Genomic DNA, 22,143 nt, shown 5'->3' with positions numbered 1-22,143 from the left:
AGGGCTGTGGGGAACAGGAACACTTCTCCACTGTTGGTGGAAGTGTCGGCTGGTAAAACCACTGTGGAAATCAGTGTGGAGATTCCTCAAAAAACTAGGATTAGAGGTGTCATTTGACTCAGTTGTTCCTCTTCTGTGTATTTTCTTAGAAGAATTAAAAATGTCATTTCACAGCCATATATGTGCACCCATGTTTATAGCAGTACAATTTGTAATAGCTAAATCTTGGAAATAACACAAATGCCCATCAACTGAGGAATGAATGAGAAAGATGTGGTATTTTTATGCAATGGAGTATTACTCAGCTATAAAAAAGATTAACTCGAGGCTTTTATAGGTAAATAGATGTAACTAGAGACCATATTCATAAGTGAAATAAATCAGATCCTCATTTGTAAACACCATATTGTCTCCCTAGTTTAAGAACCTGAAAAAGTAAATAAAACTGAAAGATACAATAGATATTGTGAAGGGGAAAGAAACTGCTCAATAGGAAAAAACAACTGGGATGAGGGAAAGGAGAAAAAAAATCAAGAAAGATTGGGAATATATATACACACACACATAAGATAGCTAAGATAATTGTACTACTAATTTCTATTGGCTTATTGAAAGGAACAGCTAATGTTTAATTGTTTGATCAATCTTGTATACCTATATCTGGTAATCTTGTATCATTTTTATTTTTTTATTCTCCTTAAAATTAAGAAATAAGGTTGTAAAGAAATTCCTTTTGACCCAGCAGTCTCCTTTCTAGATATCTTCCCAAGACAGTCAAAGTAATCACATTATAGGGATACATACATACCACTTTATAGCTGTCCAGTTTACAATAGCTAGATCTTGGAAATAGCATATATGCCCATCAACAGAATGAATAAAGAAAATGTAGTATTCGTGTACAATGAAGTACTACTCTGCAGTAAAGAAAGATAAATTTGAGACATTTGTAAGCAAATGGATGCAACTTGAAAACATAATGTAAGGTGAAATAAGTTAGACACACAAATTATTGGACGGTTTCTTTTATATAAGTAAATTATATATATGAGATACTATGTATAATAGCAAAATAGAAGGTAAATAGGAAGTAGGGAAAAGTTCAGATAATTCACCAAATTATCTATGTCATTGTTTCAAAAATATTTTAGGGTATATGCAAATAAGTTTCATTTATACCACTAGTTTCTTTTTGTTCATTGAAAAGAAATTTGTCCTTTCATTTGTTCTTTTCTTCTTTGCAAGAGTCTTTTTTCTATGACTTCTACTGTGAGTAACATTTTGGTCATTCTTTTAGTATCATGACACATAGACCAGTAACTATTGTTGTTCTCTAATTATTTCATTATGAAGATTTTATTTTTTAATAGAAGTCATGAATGCTTCTTACATTTTCTTTATCAATATCTACTTGTACTACATTTTTATAAATCTCTGGCCCAACCCTCCCCAAAGTTCTGCCGTCATCTCTTTACCTGTGGTGCTAACAGAGCTGCTTCTCCTTCTTGCCTGAGCTGTCCAAGTCCTGAAGTGTCATGTAAATATACTCAGATTACTTGTGCTTATGGGGATATGAGCTCATGAAATAAATAATTAATCTTTCTTTCAAGGGAAATAACTTTGTACTGAGACTCTTTTCTAATAATGAACCATCTCCTTCTGTTCCACCTAACTCTGTCACAGCCCCTTCATCTCTGTGCTTCTCCTCTTTATTTGTTTTTGCTTTCATTTTCATGGTACTGAGCATTGAGCCCAGGGTCTTGTACATGTTAGTCAAGGTCTTTATCACTGAGCTCTATACTCAACCCTACTTTTCTCCATCTTGTTTCCATTTATCTCTCCCTAACCTTGTCAGTTCTCCTCAAATATCTTGTCTTTCCTCTCAGTGATAACCCCTTTCCATTTCTAAGTCTCACACAATTTCTGGCCTCCTTATCTATCTATCTATCTATCTATCTATCTATGTAATTCTCACACTGTACTATTCTTCTAAGGCCAGTGCTGACCACTGAAAAGCCAGGGTTTCGGAGCCTAGATTAAGTGGAGAGGTTTAAAGGTCCCAATGCATAGGAGATAGCTCTGATATTTTGCCCCAGCAGTCAGTGGCTGATCATTAACCCAACACTTATATAAAGAAGGGACCACACTTGGGATGGGGACTACATCCTCTGCAGCCATGGCCAGCACAGTAAGCCCCAGCACCACAGGTGGAATCCTAGAGCTGCCTGCATTGTCACAGCGCATCCAAAATCCTGCTGACATCTCTGTTATTGTCATCTACTTTGTGGTGGTGATGATTGTCGGGCTGTGGGTATGTGAGAGCCCAGTAGGGATCAGGGTGGAGATGATGGCTGGGGGAAAGTATCTTAGGGTGGGAGGGGCATGGCATGGCAAATTTAACATTAACAGATTTCACAAGTGTCTTTCTTTATGAATCATTTACTTATGCATGACATAAATAATGCTTATTACAAGTGAATGTATTTTCTTAACAACCTCAACAGTTGAAAAGAAATAGCACTAGGAATTACAGAATTGTTCTTTTTGGCACCTCCAGCACTGCACATAATGAACACAAATTTATTTTTATTGCTTCTTTTCATTTATTTTCCCTTACTATTTACTCATTTTCTGACTTGGTGATTCGGACATTTAAATCATTTATGTTATGGGATTTCTTGAAGTCCTTCCAGTTCTGAATTTTTATAAAACTACGATTTCCAAGTCTATTAAAAATTGATGATATATAAAATTTCTCTCTCAGCAGTTTGTTATTTATGTACAGGAATGCTATTGATTTTTGAGTGTTGACTTTGTATCCAGCTATGCTACTGAATTTGGTTATTAAATCTATAAGCCTTTTGGTGGAGTTTTTGGAGTCTTCTGTAGAGTATCATGTCATCTTTTGCTATTGTTCTTTTTTATTATTATCTTTAAAATTTTAAAAAATTGATGCTGTATCACAGTTTCTAAGAAAACATGTCTCTGTGTAGAAGTAGCAAAAAAAATCACCAATGTCAGTAACTTGGCCAGGGTAGCTGGGGAGTTTGGAATCTTGAATGAACCCTGTTATTTGAGCCTCATATATATTTCTTTTGGCTCAGGCAATGCTGAAGACCAACCGAGGCACAATTGGTGGTTTCTTCTTGGCTGGTCGAGATACGACCTGGTGGCCAGTAAGTAGGATATTTCCTGGAGATAAATTTCCTCTCTCTCTCTCTCTCTCTCTCTCTCTCTCTCTCTCTCTCTCTCTCTCTCTCTCTCTCTCTCTCTCTCTCTCTCTCTCTCTGTGTGTGTGTGTGTGTGTGTGTGTGTGTGTATTTAAACCTGAATAAAAAACATTAGAGATATTGATCACTTCTGATATGGAATTATTGCCCGCTTGCTGGTATCTCTTTTCCTAAATCCCTCACTTCATGTCTTCATGACCTATAATTAAGAAAAATCATAATGTTATCAAATGAGAGCAGGTTTAGTCTTCTATTTGGGGACCCACAGTTCAGCTCTACTTCCATTCTTTTCTCTTGATCTTCATCAAAAATTTTCTGCCTTGGCTTCTTAGTAGAAGCCATTCCATCCTTGCTCCCAACCCTGTGCTAATCCTGCTCCTTTTGTCAGGCTTGCCTTCCCTCTCTGCTCTACTTCTTCAATGTCCCGCCTGCTCCTGGATCACACCAGCCCTGCCCTGGATGTCTGTCTAGTTCTTATGCTCTATGCACTTATAGACAGTGAGTCATATGCCCTGTAATGTTAATAGTGAAACCTCTTTGATGCTTGACTAGTAGGTATTCTCCTTTCTGAATTTTGATGTTTGGCCCCTTTGGCTGGATTTCCATTGCAGTAATCCTCTATGAACCTAGAGAATATCAGAATTGTGTTGGGTGTACAGTGGGTTCTAAATAAATGCTTTCTTCACAGATTTTCTAGCTCATCTAAATAGTATGAAAGTAAATGGAGATTGGAAAATGGTCTTGCCAGGGTAATTGGAGAAAACCAATTACAAGTTCAAAAATAGGACTTCATTTGATGCAACCATTCAGAAATTGCTCTTAATGCTGTTTTGTGAAACATACAAGTCTCAGCCATACCCAAAGCCTCAAATCAACTCAATTCCCTTTCTGCCTCCAAATATTTGAATAGAAAAAGTGATTTTACAGAGGACTAAAAGGGTAGAAGTAGAAAAAACACTTCAAGCTCTAACACCAATACTACTGTGTCAGAACTGGACCAATTCCAGAGAACTTTTTTCTTCTTTGAATCTTAAGAATAGCAGATAAGGTTCTAAAAAGAACATTAATAAGAACAGTTAATGACTGGTACATAGAGAGTGATTCCCTCCAACTTTTGGTTCCTTGTTGCTGATTCAAGAGACAAGGGCTGATAGAAGTCTAGGAGTTTGGGACAAAGACATGCTCAACTCAAATCTTGTAGGAAAATACGTATACCAATGCAAGGTACAGCAAGTTTTTTCTGTGAAAGACAAATTTGTAAGTATTTTACTGTCTATGGACTGCAGAGGCTATTGGAACCACAAAACCCTACCGTTGTAGCAGAAAAGTACACATAGTCAACATATTAAACCAAGAGCATGGCTGTATTCTAATAAAAAATGTAACTATGGACTCTAATGTTCACATTTCTTTTCATTCCTTATTTTCACATTTTACAAAATATCCTTTATATTTTTGAACCTTTCAAAAACTATACTACCCAAAAACTGGTGACAGGCTAGATTTAATCCATGAACCACAGTTTGCTGATTCCTGCTCTAACAAGCACTGATTGGAATATCGCAATATCTATTTGCTCTCTAGAAGTCTGATTTGGATCTCTTTATTCTAACCATAGTCTTTTCTCTGGCATTTCAGATGGGTGCATCCCTCTTTGCCAGTAATATCGGCAGTGGTCACTTTGTGGGCTTGGCTGGAACAGGAGCAGCTTCAGGAATTGCTGTTACAGCATTTGAATCTCATGTAAGTAAATCAGACCCTATCCAGATGGTTTAATGAAACCATACACAAGGTTTTTGTTGGAGTCCATATAGGTTGCACTGCTCTTTGGTTTGATTTTTATTTTCCCTTCTCGTGCACTCTTTGACCTTCAGCACCTCTGCAGGCCTATTCTTCCTCAGCCATTCCAGTCATATTGTGACTTACATCTGAGCTTTTTCTTATGTAGTTATTCCTACCAGGAATGTCATTTCTGCATGATTCAATCCCCATTCTCCCTTGTTCTCTTTAACCATTTCAGCTCTCACTTTTGTCTCCTCTCTGGGATGTAACATTTTACCCAGCCCTGAACTAGAAGTGAAGAATTTTTTAAAAAGAAAAAACTTTTATCTGAAAGGGTACTTTATCTGAAAGGCTTAGATTCCAGTTGGTAGACAAACATACACTTTCTGCAGGCTAAGGAAGTACAAGAAGCACTCTTCGAGTACTGAGAGATTTCACAAGGGACGTTCATCACAGAACAATGGGTTAGGCCCAGAACATATCAACGAAGATTCTTGGTGCTGATGCCAGAAGGATGGGTAAAATTGTCCAAGTGAGGCCTGACCAGGGAAGCGACAGAAGAGTGAGGAGTACATTTTTTAATAGTAAGTAGAATTTACAAGACTGTGGTGGAACTTTGAATTGTTTTATTATTTCACCAGTAGGACCTGTGTTCACATAATCAGACCTTAAATTCCTTAAGGACAGACACCATGTCCTCTCTTTTACTCATACTACCTTACATCTAACACATAACTGGCCATGTGTTGAACATACCGTAAATGGTTCATGAGAAGCCTGAGGTTCTCTGTTCTTTTCTGTTGTCCTTTCTAGTGTTTCACGTACATTTGGCATAGGCCTGTTGGTGACAGGAAGAAGTTTGTGTGAAAGAAAGTTAGCTCATCGAGATGGTTTAAACAGACTATTCCTGGATGGTCTCAGCACTTGACCTTGACTCACAAATGCCTTTGACCTTCCTCATGTGGAAGGTCTTTGCCCTTTCTGTGTTGAGAGTTTTTCCTCTGCCCTTATTTCAATAGTATCAGTGTACTCCAGATAAGCCTTATTACTAGAGGTTTGTTTTGACAGGTTCACGGACTTCAAAATGAAGCCAGCCTCCAGAGGCATGAACAGAATGACCTATAGCCTAATGAGTGCATGAAATTGCCAGGTTCCAGATAACTCTGCTGCTGAGCCTCTTTTACCTTTGACCTTGGGCTTCCTTAATGTCCATAAGGCTCAAGTTCCACCTATATGAGCAATAATAACTGTGTTTATCTCACTTGCCTCACCAGTTGCTGCAACAACATAAGTAATACACCTTTGTAAAACTTACATTTAATGCTCGATTGCATTGTTATTATTTTTCTATTTGGCAAAACTTAGATGGTGCTAGGAATACTCTTCTGTTTCCAAATGTATTTCTCATGGCTTGAAATCCATATAATAATTCTTACCATTCACCATGTATTCCTTTGGCAAAGTTTTTGTGATCTTCCAGTAGCCCAGCTAAACTCAGATTGCTTTCATCTTCTTTTACCACACATCTTTCATCACATTCCAAGCCCCAGAAATGGCAGCTTCTGAATCACAGAGACAGGGGAAAGGAACACGAAGTTCTGGTGATCATAATTGTTAAATAGGACTAGGTCTGAACAAAGGTTTATGGTTTTTTTTCTTTTCAGCCTCATAGGTCATGAAATAATGAGGCCTTCAAGCCAAGCCTCTTTAACTTTACATTCTTCTTGGTCTCTTGTAGTCCTTGCTGCTATTGCTGGTTCTAGGGTGGTTCTTTGTCCCCATCTACATCAAGGCAGGGGTGAGTATCCACAAGTGTTCTTTGAAAACCTTTCAGATACAAAATGTGGTGTTTAAATTACCATAACATCATTGCATTAAAAGATACTTTGACATTGACACCCCTGAAAATGCTCCTCTTCACTTCAATCACAATTATCCATCCCAATGTTGCTGCCACTTTCAGGAGCAGTTCTGGATGTCTTCTTTCATGAGTGTCTTTAGTTGTGCTGTCGTGACTGCCTCAGTGTCCTGAATCAATTCAAAATGTTTACCTTTCACAGTGGTTTTGACTTTGGGAGAGAGCCAGAAGCTGCAGGGTGCCAAATCTGGTAAATAAGGTAGCTGAGGACACATCATAGTGTGTTCACAAGTCTGCCTCTCCATTGGATGCCACTCAAATGCAACATTCACCATATTTTTTATCACACCTTGTAAAGACGCTCACAAAAGAGGACTTCCAGAACTGCTTCAGAAAGTGACGATAATAGTGGAATTAGTGCATTCAAAGTGAGGGAGAATATTTTGAGGGGATTAATGCAACATTTCTTTCAAAATGTAAATATAAATTGTATATCTGTTGAGCATTCATTTATTCACTCAATTATGAAGCCTGGGTAAATGACTATCACCAGATCTATTGTTAAATATATACAAGTGAGAAAAATCAAAGTCCTTGCCCATAGCATCTTCCAGTGTAGAATGTGGCTGAGGCTAAGTGAAAAAGCAATAGTGATCTTACCATAGGCAAATTACAGGTGATGACAGTGAGAAGAGAAGCATTATGAGAAAATATGAGGTTCGGGTTTCAGAGGCCTGATGTATAAAGCCTCCATTACTGAGTTGTGAGTGCAGAGGGAAGTCAGTCAAGGCATGACAAGCAGGCAGTGCTCTTGTGGGTGAGTCAACATTGGAAAGGGCTGAAAATCTGGTACCTGTAGGACACCAAAGTGGACATGCCCAGCAGAGAATGGGAAGGAGGTAAAAAGGTTGGTCAGCAGGGAGATCTGCACTGGAGTTATCAAGACGAGGATTCTTCTCTTCAGAAACATTGTTTGAGCATCCAACCTGCTGCTAGTCACTGTGAACAGTGTCAGGAATGGCTCTGTGAAAGAGAAGCCATGACTTTCTCACAAAGAAGAAAGACAACAGAAAATCTTTCATCTCATTTGCAAGTGCTGTCTTGAACCAGCCCAGGAGACAGGGGAAGGGCTTGCAATCCAATCTGAGAATTCAGGACAGCCCCCCTCAGGAAGGGCACTCTGTGAGCACCTGTCGAATGGCTCAATGTGGCTGATGCCCAGGGGCAGAAATTGGGGCCAGAGGTTCTCAACAGACAGGGGGTTGGACAGATTCACAGGAAACCAATGAGCCAGACACTGAAGGGTTGAGATTTATTCATGTTGCCCTCAATCTGAAGTTTAATATTTTTCTTAATTCTGGAAAATTCTCAGCAGCTCTTAATCCATTTTGTGCTGCTATAAATGATGCTACTATATAAAGAAAAGAATCATACAGTTCTGGAGATTCAAAAGCATGGAATCAGTATCTGCTCAGTTTGGTGAGGGCCTGATGGCAGCTGGCATCACATGACATGGGCATGTGCAGAAGACAAAAGTCACGTGGCAAGAGAGGAAACCAAACTTGCTTTCTGAAAACCCACTCTCAAGCTGAAGGTGTAGCTCAGTCATGTAGTACTTGCCCAGCACTTATGAGGCCATGAGTTCTGACTCTAGCACTGCAAATAGAAGGCAGGAGGTCACACTCCCCTGGTATCTAATCCAGTCCTGCAAGAGCAAGAACACAGTCCAAGGAGATTTCCTTCCCTCCCTCAAGAAAAGAACACATATCTTGATGTTTTTCCCTGCAGGTGATGACTATGCCAGAATATCTCAAGAAGAGGTTTGGCGGGAATCGACTGCAGGTCTACCTCTCCGTCCTCTCCCTCTTCATGTGTGTGGCTTTGAGAATTTCTGTGAGTGAAGTGCTTCCCAGAAGAGTAACTTCAACAGTTTGCATGATGGGGTCACCATGCTAAGATCCGAGGGTGGCACGTGTAAACTGTGGGCAGTATTAACCAGCTCAAACCGTATGAATGCCTTAAACTCCCTAAGGTCTCTCTACCAAGACTTCATGGGGGAAATGGTGTTTCAGAGATACTCCAGTCACAGAGTAGTAGACTTTCAAGTCGTGAGAACCCTCACGCTGTAAATTGTCCTCCAAGAGCATTAAGGATATACAAAAGCAGATGTACTGAAAGAACAAAATTTCTATCATTCAAGAAATTGCTACTTAATCGTAAAGGAAGATTTCTCTTATCTTCTGCGTTTTCCACCACACAATTACCTTTGCCTTCTCTCACAGAGCCAGTCCGGATTTATATTTTCATTCAATTTTATTATCAGACACATGAATCAAAAGGAAAGTAGCTTCAATTATTATACTGACTGTTCTCAAATTCACCCTATATCAGAATGTCCATATAAAACAAGTGACCTAAATAAGTGTGAAGGTAATTATTTCTTGGAGAGTATCAGTGATAAAACAAGATAGGAATTTGAAGTTTCAGCAGCACATGAAGAAAGGGAAAGAGTAATTCATTTATCCTCATGTATAAGTGACTAGTAAAATAACCTCCCCAAGTTTAGAGTCCAGGCAGTTATCTCAAGGTTCATGAGAGAAACAGCTGACCTTCATTATTGCTTTTCAGTGTAACTGAACAATTGTTGCAAGTAAACCAGCTGCTTAGACATGTCCATAAGCCTTCCTAAAGTAAAGGAGCACTGATTGCATTTTACAGTGGCATTAAGCTGATAAAGATTCCTGAGCACATGGAGTTCACCAAGTTTACCATATAACTAAAGAGATAAAAATCCTATGTGAAATAGTTAGTCTCTTATGATAACACATACACATATACCGACAAGCTGAAATGGTTTGTGGACAAATTGAGATGCTCTGTGTAGATGAAGGAAAGGGTCTGATACCCGCCAGGTGGAACTGGAAGTGATCACAGAGATAACTTAAATAGTCCTCGGGGTAGGAAATTTAGATGAAGCGGAGGAGCTCCTGGTGTCAGGGGCTTTGTGCTGACATGTTTTACAAATGGATTGGGCTTGCTAATCTCAATTTTTCTCTGGCTCTGACTTCCATACTTTTATGTTTCTAAAGAGAATGCACTATTTTTCTTCAAATAACTCAAATTTTATACATACATAATCTTATATATTGCATGGTTTCTCTTATATGAGAAACCCGAAGTATAAATAAATGAGACCACAAAATAAAAGATAAATAATAGGAAATGAGAAGATACTTTTTTTTTTTTTTGCAAATGAGAAAGGGACCAAGAAATGAAGGGGAGAGGAAGAGGAAGTAAAAATATTAAGATGTATCATGTACATGTACCAGCTCCTCACAATGGATGTAATCATTATACATCACAAACATGTTCTAAACAAAATAAAATAGAATGCACACACACTCAAGTAGAATGGCAGCAGTTAAAGGGGTCCCTGAGGGATCAGACCTTCTAGAGTGGGGATTCCTGGTTAGAAGGGAAGGGATAGAATAGTACAAGAAAGCCCAAACCATATGTGTGCTGCCATGCAGGATCTGTGGTCAGCTGGAAAGATGCCACAACAAGAGTTCATTCTTGTTTGCAAGGTTATGTTTTGGACAGTGTTAATAGTGATTAATCTCAGATATAAATGTTTGTGTACTTTTACATCCTGATAACTTATTCTATAGCAGTTATTTATTAAACAGATTATTATAAGTTAAAATGGGAGAGTTTTCAGAGCTCTCTCCACCCCGGTTGGAAAGAGATCATCTTGTATATGGATGTTCAACCTTCAGTAACGTATACTGAAGCTGTAGATGTGGTATGCAGTAATCCTTAAATATTTTAGTTTGTATTTCTTCAAAACCTTGATATTCTTTTAGAAAACTATATTGTGAATATTAAAATCAGGAAATTAATGTTGATGAAAACACTATCCTGTCTACAACATTGATTAAAATACTGACAATTGTTTCAATTGCAGAAAGTCCTGGATCATAACAATTTCTCTTTACTAGAAATACCACATCATCTTCAGGAGTCTAATTAATGCCAGTGACCTGTACACTTAAAATGGTTATAAGGGCAAATTGTGTGCCATGTTATTTTACACTATAGAAAAGTTATTAATAATATTCAAGTTACTTACATATAATTTCCAAACCATCAATGATGCCTTAATTCTACTATATAAGAAACACAAAGTGAAGGAGTTTGTAATAAGATCATGTGTGTTTTAACATATAAATGATTGAGTGGAATAACAAAAGAAATTAAAATCCTTTGATTAAATAATCATCCTTATGTAAATCAGTATGAATCAGACAACAATAAATGCAAATGGATGCAGATATGTATGAGTGATACCTTCATAGGTGGTATCCTTTTTTGGAAATAGTGAACAATTTTTATATATATGTAACATTTCAAAAGTACAACCTTTGGGCTGGGGATTTAGCTCAGCAGCACAGCGCCTGCCTGGCAAGCGCAAGGCCGTGAGTTCAATTCCCGGTACCAGAAAAAAAACCAAAACAAACAAACAAAAAAGTACAACCTTTTCAATTTGCATAATAGTTGCATTTCTGGAAATTCTCCACTATGTAATTATTTTTCCTAGTAACTAATAAGCTATCTGTGGGGAGAAACTCTGAATACTCCAATAACCTGTTCCTCTTCAAAGTTTCCTACTATGTTTAGCATTCTTACATGATTCTTACTTGATCTGATCTGTATGAGGGCAGCTGCCAAACGGATTTTAGATTCTAGAAATCCCTCCATAGTTACCAGACATCATTGAGCATGCTACTGCAGGCAAAATCCTTCCTTCTCCTCTATCTGCGATTGACACGGACTCATAAATTCCTATTTATCATTGTTTTGCATAAGATTATTTTTTGTAATTATTTTGATGCTCGTGTTATATCAGATTGGTCCAGTAGAAGGTCTGCTGAATGGTTCCTTTGTAAATAATGTGACATGTTTCCATCATTGTGTTGACTACTTTCTTAAATTCTACAAAAAAAAAAAAAAAAATGTTTCAGACTCATTTGTACCAACCATGCTCCATCTCTAGAATCACCCATTTTTGAGGGTAGCCTTGACTGTTTTAAGTAAAAAAGGGAATTTGAGTTCAGAATCTAGATGCTAAGTGTGTTTGCTGGGTTGTCTTTTTTTCTTGGCTCTTTCAGCAAATGGAATTGAAAAGTATATGATATGCATATTTATATGGATTCTGTTGCAATCATTCACATACCAGAAATGGAGATCACATTAATGTCTCCAGCTGTAATTGATCTCTATAGGATACTTTATTGCCTTGTGGATTCTATATTCATGTGTTCTTTATTCCATAGTTGAGAACTGTGGCTTCCCATATCACTAACAGGTGTGTTTGTTTAGTCCCGTAGTACATCTAAAATAGTTTCATAATTGTCTCTCACACCCTGTCACAAAAAATAAACCAAAGTATCAGAATTTTTTTGCAAAGTATTCTTTTCTTCCTCCACTACAAGATTAATGCATAAATATTCAAATATTACGTTTCCCATTTTGCTAAACTTTGATTCCATTTCTAGACATTTCTTCTCGGTGTAGGGTCATTTTCTGAAAGAGAATTTTGGAAGTTATTTTTGGGAGTTCATTTGACCTCCACTATTTGGACTCCTTTCAGAACTTACCAAGAACCCTAGATGCAATGGTACATGTCTATAGTCCCATCTACTACTTGACAGACTAAGGCAGGAAGATCACTTGAGCCCATGAATTCAATGTCAGCCTGGGAACCATAGCAAAACCTTATCTCCAAAACAAAACAAAACAAAAATAATAATTTACAAATAAAACTTTATATTTACCCATTACTCATTAGAGCAAAACATCTTCCAGTTTGAGCTATAGATCTGAAAGTAGCCTGCGCTTCCTCCTAATGAATACTTATTTAATATTTGACTGTGTCTAATTCTAAGGTCCTTCAAAAACATTTTTTCTATTTGCTCTCAGATCTTGATACAATGTACATCTCATGTCTTGCTTATGGGCTTCATGGATACGTTGGTTATCTATTCTGTCTAATAGAGATTCTTGGAGTTCACAAACTATGCTACCACCACCACCATCTACGCAAAATTATACAGCTCTCCATACTTTGAAATGTTCCTGATATGTTTCATTAAGTAAAATCCCATGATAGAAGTATAACAAAATGTTTTAACAGTGTGAGCTTTGGAGTCACACTGCACAGATCCGTATCTTGAGTTTACCACTTGCTGTCTCTGTGACCCTGGACAAACTGCCAGAACCTCAATTTCACGAGACTCAAAAAGATTTTAAAGCAACACCTACCTTACAGACAGTTTGGGAAAGCAAAGAAGCATGAAGGTGAATCTACTGAAGATTTTAAGATAGAAATATTTCTTTGGTAGCTTAAGCTTTTCCAGAACTGAGGAAAAAAATTATCCCATTCACCTCTTGGAGCAGACTCTATCTTGTGTACAATCATATCAAAATAAAAACAAATGCATATAATCATAAAAATCGTAATTGATGAAAAAGAATATTAGTTTTATGAATAGACTTTTGTTCTACCACAACCAAAATGGTCCCTCAGACTTTCTAGGCCTCATTGTATAGAAAAGGTTTTCAGGATATATCACCTCAGTTAATAAGTGCATCAATGGAGCAGTAAACTAACTGCTATAAGAATACAGAGGGGAAGGAAAAAAATCACTATTTGAGCCTTTATGGAAGATCTTGTTTGGGGAACCTTTGCATAGATTGTCAAGCATGAATAGGAATCTTTTTAGGAAAATAAGGGGGTACAGTGTATGGATATTGGGACAGAGAATCCAGAGGCCTGATGTATGTATTTGTTCCCCATCCTATTTCCTTTTTAGGCAGACATATTTGCTGGGGCCATATTTATAAAGCTAGCTTTGGGGTTGGACCTTTACCTGGCGATCATCATCCTCCTGGCTATCACTGCTGTTTATACCATCACTGGTGAGTCTACTGCACATTTTATTCAGTTGTGCTGATCTCTGATGATCCCTCCCTTATATATTTTTCATATATGTATACACATATTTTACATACCTACATTTTTTTGGTACTGGGAATCGAATTCAGGACCTTGTGCTTTCCAGGCAGGTGCTCATACTGCTAAGCTATATCTCAGGCCACATATTTCATATGTACATATACTTTATGTATACATATTTCTACATATGGCACTGCAGCAAATTCAAGTCAATGAGTATTTTTGATAATCAATTAATGAATGAAATGCTGTTTTCCAACAGAACAAAATTGGTCTTGTTGCACAATTAATTCTTTAGCCCATGTAATTATGCTAAACGAGGGGGACTGAGGGATTAGTAGAGGAAATTTTTATGATATTAAAATTTCACCCTTTCTCCCACTTAATATTCTAACAGTCACATAAAGATGAAATTTCACTGCAAGAGATTCAGAACAAGGTGAAGAAAGTAGGAGAACCAGTACAAGACACAAGTACTGAGGAGATAAATATGCCAACACAAGCTTGTGGCTCAGCCAGGAGCTTATGTATATTTTCTTAGAGTCTTTTAGATGGTTTGGGTGGAGGGAAACCCAGAGGTGAACACAAATAGATGTGTACACATGGATAAAATGCTTTGTATCTTTTCTTTCTTTCTACAGGGGGCTTGGCCTCAGTGATTTACACAGACACTCTCCAAACTGTCATCATGTTGATTGGATCTTTTATTCTCATGGTGTTTGGTAAGTGACAACAGCACATGCAGATCCCTGGGGACTTGTTTCTGTGTGGCTGCTCTCTGCTGCGGCCTTTCCGTTCTGTTGGGTCACACTTTCCTATCAGTTATATAATTCCTATCATTGAGATGTCTGCCTGGTTACTGTCTTACATAGTAGTACAGCACTAAGAGTGAAGCTTCACATAACCTAGCTTGGTAACAAAGTGTCACTACTGCTTCGCTGATTATAACAAATGTACACTCTATTGTAGGATGATGATAGAGAGGCAATGTGTGTGTGTATGGAGAAGGAACACATGGAAATTTCTGCATTTTCCATTCAATTGTTCTATGATCTAAAACTCTTTTTTAAGAACATAAAGTTTATTGATTTCTTTATAAAGATAAAAAATTACTGCTTAGGTAAATTATCTTGTTTAACCCTAATTTTCTTGTGTTCAGAATGGACAAAATCAATACATGTGGTTGATAATATTACAAAAGTACTAGTGTATTGGTTTCAAAGCACATAACCTTTTCATGTATATAGAATCTTTCTGAAATGAAAGATTAAATCATAGGAAAACTTTAGAAAACTGGATATTAATCTAATGGGACAGAACTCTATTAAAACATATTATTTAATCTATTGTTATAATACATAAACATAGGTTGAGTTTTCCTTAATGACTCTCATTTATTTGTATTATCAAGTTCATTGTCTTAAGTCATGCCAGCAAGCCAGTACTGATGAATCTAGTTAACAGCTTGCAAATTTTCATTGTCTTTTAGTACACTATTTCTTTATCTTTGTATGGATAATCCATGCCCACAGTGAAGAAGATATAAGGTGAAAATAAATGTCTCTCCCCCATCCTGTGACAACCATGCTCCATCCATGTGAACTGCATTAAACAAAACAATTTAACTATGCATTCACCTGATCACAGAGCTTGAAGATATATGAGGCAGAAAACTAAAGAAACTGCAAATATACAATGACAGTTGGGTATCTCAATGGGGATGTAGTTAGCTACGGATGGCTATTAAACTTAATTCACTTGACTAGACATACCTAAATTGTCCAGCAGAAGGATATAGACTGCTATATTTGACAGTTTAAGTTTCAACAGTCCCATATTGCAGAAAGTTTCTATTTCATAGCGCTAACTCTAAAGACAACTGCTAGAACCAGTTCCCCATGTACATTATATTAATTATCCAGAACATACTGATATTTCTGTTCAGTGCTTTTTGGTTTCTGAACTCAGGGGTATACTTTCTCAGTGTAAATTTCACTTCTTCTATCTTTAGAATGAGGAGGAAGATTTTCTTATCTTCATGTATTTTTTTGAAACAGGGTTTTGATATGTAGTTCAGGCTGGCTTTGAACACATTATGTATTCCAGACTGGCCTCAAACTTGCAGCAATCCTCCTGTCTCAGCCTCCAGAGTGCTGGGATTATAGCCATGTGGCATCACACCCAGCTTTCCATGTATTCTTGTTACAAACTATATGTACCTAATAAAAACAATTTCCTTGTATTGCCTATATCCTCCACTGGGCTGAGTTCCTGCCTTGCACGTTCACTTTGCACATGATCCTAGCATAATGTTTGGAATATAGTAGGCACTTAATTAATAAAAAAGAAGGAAAAGAATGTCAACTCAACTCCATAATGATATAATATTCTGATGAGATTGGCATCATTTAAACCTACACTACGTGGTCCCAGATGCCTAGGTTCATTTTTCTAAGGTAATCTATAATTTTTTCTATACTTAACTAACCATTCCAGACCCCTAGTGGGCACAGTCTCATTAAGTTCCTTCATTAGATCTAACATGCTACCTCCAATTTCTTTTCCTTAGTTTTCCAATTAGTTTGCTATAACATTGTTAAAATACAGTGCAGCTCCATAACACTGGATTCTGACCAAGATCAGAAGAGCCAGGCTCTGTCTGAGTCGGGAAGAGAGGCCATCTTTCCTCCGAGAAGATGGAATTTCTGATGGCAAATCCCAATAAAGCCACTCTGTGCTGAAAGAAACTGTCAATGAGTCTTTGGTTGACCAGTATTGCATGTTTATATCTGTTTTCATGAGAAGCCACTTTGAAGATATCAATATGGAATACAACCACCATTGTTAATTCCCTACCACTTTGTTTGTAACTCTGTATTGTCTGTACTGTGCTTGTGATGTTGTAAAATGTTGTATGTCTGTTAATGTTTCCCTCCTTTTATCTTTAAAATTAAAAAAAAAAGCCACTCTGTTAGTTCAGCATCAGGATGGCTGTGAGACATTGATATCAGTCTATTGGCTACAAGTTTTATTTTTATCATAAGACAAAACACTGAATCAAAATTTTAAAGAGCACCATAAAAAGAAAAGTTATAGGTGTTGCCCTATGTACTTTGTGAAACTTAATCCAGTAGCATGCCAGCTCTAGTGAAGATACTAGGAAGACGTGGATTGTGGGAGGCAGTACTAAGGATTTGAACAGGCTCCTGGGAGGTGCTTGTGAGCCGCCACCACAAAGAAGTAATTGTAAACATCAGATGTCTTAGATTTCTGTAAGATGTTTCACTTTATCTGATGCATTTTCAGCATTTGTTGAAGTTGGGGGCTATGAAAGCTTTACAGAGAAGTACATGAATGCCATCCCATCTGTAACTGAGGGGGACAATCTGACCATCAGCCCCAGGTGCTACACTCCTCAGGCAGACTCCTTCCACTTCTTCCGAGATGCTGTCACCGGAGATATTCCATGGCCGGGAATAATATTTGGAATACCCATCACAGCTCTGTGGTACTGGTGCACGGATCAGGTGAAGGGGGTGGGAAGAAGGGAAGGAAGGGGAATTTATGTTGTTCTTACTCATAGACTAGAAAAGCATCTAGTTTCTATTTGCTACGCAAACATCATTTAAATATTCAAACACTTCTTTAAGGCTCTTATGAAAAACAGCTGCCTACTGCCCCACTGTGTATGTAATTCCTTGTTTGTCAGAGGCAAATACTTTCAGCTCCTTGAAGCACTTTGGATTTATTCTATTCTCTGAATTCATATACAGTACTCAAAGTGTGATCTAGAAGCCGTCATATGGACCTCAGTAGCATAAACACTCTCAGGTCAGAACTTGCTTGTGAGTTTGCTCCCACGAGGATTCAAATAACTCATTGTACTGCTCCATTTGGTTTTCCAAATTTAAGATTTCTTAAGATCCCCATGATGAGAGTTCAGTTCTTTCAATTTCCAACCCTCAATCTCACACAAATACATTTCCTGTTCCTCCATCTTGATGCAATCACCATTTTGGAGAGAACAGCATTTGCTACCACTTCCGTACCTGCATGAGCGTAAGTCATAGATGAGCTGTGTGACATTTAGGACTGATCTTCCTTTAACTTTCATTTTTGCATGACATTACTAATTTTTCATTTTAATATTGTTTGGTAATTCTTTCTCACTAAGCTCCAATAGCTCTGAAAATTGCCAAAGTCTCTCAATACTTACAAACACGTCATACATTCCACACATTGCCATTTGCCATTCACAGAGCCTTTGGCTTCTCATCCAAGACTCCCTCACTCTGTGGTGGGTTGTTTTTGTTTTGTTTTGTTTTGTTTTGTTTTGTTTTGTTTTGTTTTGTTTTGCCTCACTCTGGAGTTACATCTCCTTTTTTCTAGTATCCCATGTCATTTTATTTCTTCATTAAGAGCAATTAAGTCTTCCAGTAGCTTTCTGATAGACTTCATAGGAGATAAATTTATTGTGAATCTGCATGTTTGAAAATGACCTTATTTTTAACTTTCCTTAATTGTTAATTTGGCCATTTATATTCTTCTCAGAATTTATTTTCATGAAGTCATAGACTCATTGTCTTTTGTATTGCTATTAATGTCAAGAAACCCAAAATTATTGTTGATCCTATAGATTCTACTCCTTTTTCTCTCTGGCAGTTTATACTCTCTTTGTCCTTGGGCAAAGAAATTTCACCACAATGTACTATTCTGCAGATACATTTTTGTGCATTATAATGGGCAACTATGAGCCTGTTGAATCTGAAAACTGATGTTTTGAGTAGTTTGGGGGATTCTTTAATTGCGTCCATTTGTTTTACTCTGGGAGCCTTGCATTTTGAGGTGTTGGTTTTCTGCAGCTGATTCTTGGTTTGGTTTGGTTTGGCTTGATTTTGGGGGGTGGTGCCAGGTATTGAACTCTGAACTTCACACTTGCCAGGCAGGCATGGCACCACTGAGCTAAATCCCTGGCTGAGATTCTCTTATTTGCTTATCTTTTCTTCCCATTCCCCATCTCTTCATCTCTTTTCTCTACTTTCTAGTAGACCTCCTGAACTATCTCTTATAATTTTTTGCCTTTGTTTTTATATCTTCAAAGACCTCTTGTTTTCTGTGTATTCCTTTTTGTAGCATCTAGACTGTCTTTTTCTTTGTTTCATTTGAATATTTCCTCTGCCCAAATAATTTCCACCAACTTCAAGCTAATAATTTCATATTTTCAGTGAATCTTAAATCACTGGACACAGTTTTATTTTTCTATAGATAATAAACTGGTTTTCTCAACAAATGTACCAAAGAATACATGATTTCACCATAATGAAACTTTACTTATTATCTATTATTTATATTTTATTTCTGAGTCCCTGACTTGCTTCCTGTAAAGGCCCTTATGGTCACTATTAGATCTGATACACAACTTTGCTTATCTACCGACTGGACTCCCTTCTTCACCTGTGATTTGTGTTATCCTTCCAAATGTCTGCTTCTGTCCCTCTGCCTAGAAATACTTCCTGCTTCCCCAGTATTGAATGATATGATTGAATCATAATTGCTTTTCCAAAGACAGCTAAGCAAAAAAATACACCCCTATTTTCTGACAATCCTTCAGAATAAAAATAAGAAGGTATGGCAGTGCATTAGAAATCCTATTTTGCCAGAAAATTCTGGTTAAAAGATTTCATAGTTTGAGCAGGAATTATAAAATTATATATATATACACACACAGAAAATTCTGGTTAAAAGATTTCATAGTTTGAGCAGGAATTATAAAATTATATATATATACACACACACACATATATACATATATGTATATATTCTGTTCCCCAGTGGTACCATATTTTAATCATAAACAGATGAAATTCTCAGAATATCTTGAAGAAATGTAGATTAATATCTCAGTGATCTGTCTATTCTGATGGCAGCACAACTGTGGTGTTTTCAAAGCAACAAGCAACTGGTCTTGGGCTGGGGACATAGCCCAGTGGTACAAGCACCTGCATGGCAAGTGCAAGGTCCTGAGTTTGATTGCTGGTACCAAAAAAATAAAAAAGAAAAAAATAAAGCAACTGGTCTGATTATCCAGTGAGTCAGCTGTGACAGGCCTGGAGAAGCATACTGTCATTTTTTCACTGCAGCCTGACAGCTGTAAGTATATTTTAATTGTAACTATATGTATTGACTTCCATGAATAAAGAGTCCTACACACATTACCAAATATTCAGAATCCACCTGCAAGACATAACTACTGGGAAAATGAGAAACCTGAGACTCACAGAGATCAAATACTACACAAAGGAAGTAGTAATTCAAATACTGTTATTACTCCAAAGCCCATTGTTTCCCATTAACCAAGACATTATTTCTTATTGTAACATTAATCCTGATACGACATTCTGGTTGTTTCACTCATCTGTCATATTTTCCCACTAGGTTATTGTACAGCGTTGCTTATCTGGCAAAGACATGTCTCATGTGAAGGCGGCCTGCATTATGTGTGGATATTTAAAATTGTTGCCCTTGTTCTTCATGGTAATGCCTGGAATGATCAGCCGTATTCTCTATACAGGCAAGTTGTACAACCATCTCTTCTTTTTTTTATGCCTGAATTCTGAAAAGTATTTTTAAAGATACAGTAAAACCCTGATCAACTAGAAAACCCATTCTTGATGGAAGAAAAAACAGAATTCTACGCTGAAGGAACAGCTTGTGTAGAGGATCAAAGGCAGGAAAATTTGGAACATTTAACAGTTTCCTTATCCCTTTCATACTGTCTGCCCATCTCCTTGTAAGCCTTTGAGAATGTTCTCGTGTGTGGTTTTAATTTTAGGAAGTCTAGAGAATATGGTAGAACTTGTGAAATGTGAATTGTGGTTGAATGTGGTGACATTCTTGGCTGAGAAGGTGTTTGAGATACACTGACTTGCTGAGTCTCCACTCTCCATGTGCCCAGTGCAGACAGAAGATCCTCACTCAGAAGGCCTGCAAATTGCTATCACTGGGGTTTGCCTGTGGGCCCTCCCTGCATGTGCCCTGTGCAGAGTGAGGCACTAGAGCAGGTGCTCCATGAGCTGCTGGCACCACGGTTCAGGTCCAGGCTTTACTTGTACCCTGACCTCCTGGAGGTCACAGACACAGGCAGTATGTGATCATGACCAGTATAGACCAAGTCTAGCTCCTGTGCGTGTCCTAAACTACCTGGAAACACAGAATCAGGTAGCTCACAAATTGTTGACCCTGCAGTTCATGTCTGGGTTTTGCCTGTACCCCAAACTGCCTGGGGACACGGGACCACTGGTCTGGGATTGAGCCACCAGTGCAACCCAATTCTGGGTCATACACGTACCCTGAGCTGCTAGGGGATGCTGGATCAGATGGTCTGCCATCAGCTGACATCACAGTTCGTGTCTGAGACCTGGGAGAACTAGATGCACTTCACATCTGCTGGAAAATCCTAGACTAAGCAGTACATCTCAGCGGATACTGATGGGCAAGCCTGACCGCAAACAAAACTAGAGACACTAGCAACCTTGTCTGAGCTGTCAGGGAAGAGGGAGACTAAGCGTTCTGCATTTGGTATCAAACATGACAAGATGAAAGACTAAAACACAATCTCAGAACTCCACCACACTCAAAACAAGTCCAGGAGACATTGACATAGGTGAATTTGGTTAGCACACACCTGAAATTGCTGAAATGATTGCAATGGAAGTAAAGAAACAACTCCATCAGGCTATAGAAGAGATCAGATCAGAAATAATCTCTCAAGCAAAAAATGAAGTGACAATATTAATGAAAGAATTTCTCAGCACATCTAAAGAAGAAACATAAAAAAAATAGATGAAGACAGGCAACAGACAGAAACATTAAATGAAAAATATAGGAATGAATTAGTACGCATGAACCAGATTCAAAGAGACAATCAGGAAATCAAAGCTTCCATTGGAAGTTGGCAAAACTGCTTGAATGAAGCTGACGATAGCATTTCAGATCTTGAAGACAGCATGGCAGCTAGCAATCATGAAAGAAAGAATCTCTTAAAATCAACAAGGAACCAGGAAAAATCAATTCAGCAGCTGCAAGATGAGACAAAGAGGTATAATGTACAACTGATAGAAGTCAATGAAACAGCATGAGGCAACACAAATGACATAAAAGGAATATTTGCAGAAATAATAGCAGAAAATTTCCCAAGCATGGAAACAGAACCTGATATACAGGTAAATGAGCCATATAGAACTCTAACTAGTCATAAC

The 22,143-nt window shown here is 37.7% G+C and overlaps 1 protein-coding gene across 1 annotated transcript in view; it reads left to right on the top strand.

Annotated features, from left to right (window-relative positions):
- LOC102018565 (low affinity sodium-glucose cotransporter-like) overlaps positions 1–22,143 on the top strand; it is a 58,528-nt gene that overhangs the window by 14,160 nt on the left and 22,225 nt on the right. Inside the window, exons 2-9 of the mRNA XM_013520298.1 lie at positions 3,105–3,176; positions 4,869–4,973; positions 6,751–6,810; positions 8,659–8,763; positions 13,743–13,848; positions 14,527–14,607; positions 17,192–17,412; positions 20,321–20,456. Coding sequence (XP_013375752.1) covers positions 3,105–3,176; positions 4,869–4,973; positions 6,751–6,810; positions 8,659–8,763; positions 13,743–13,848; positions 14,527–14,607; positions 17,192–17,412; positions 20,321–20,456 — 886 coding nt within the window. The remainder of the gene's footprint in view (positions 1–3,104; positions 3,177–4,868; positions 4,974–6,750; positions 6,811–8,658; positions 8,764–13,742; positions 13,849–14,526; positions 14,608–17,191; positions 17,413–20,320; positions 20,457–22,143) is intronic.

The sequence above is a fragment of the Chinchilla lanigera genome, unplaced genomic scaffold (assembly GCF_000276665.1).
Source record: "Chinchilla lanigera isolate Chin_1 unplaced genomic scaffold, ChiLan1.0 scaffold00054, whole genome shotgun sequence".
Lineage (NCBI taxonomy): Eukaryota > Metazoa > Chordata > Mammalia > Rodentia > Chinchillidae > Chinchilla > Chinchilla lanigera.
This window is presented reverse-complemented; position numbering and strand designations above follow the sequence as displayed.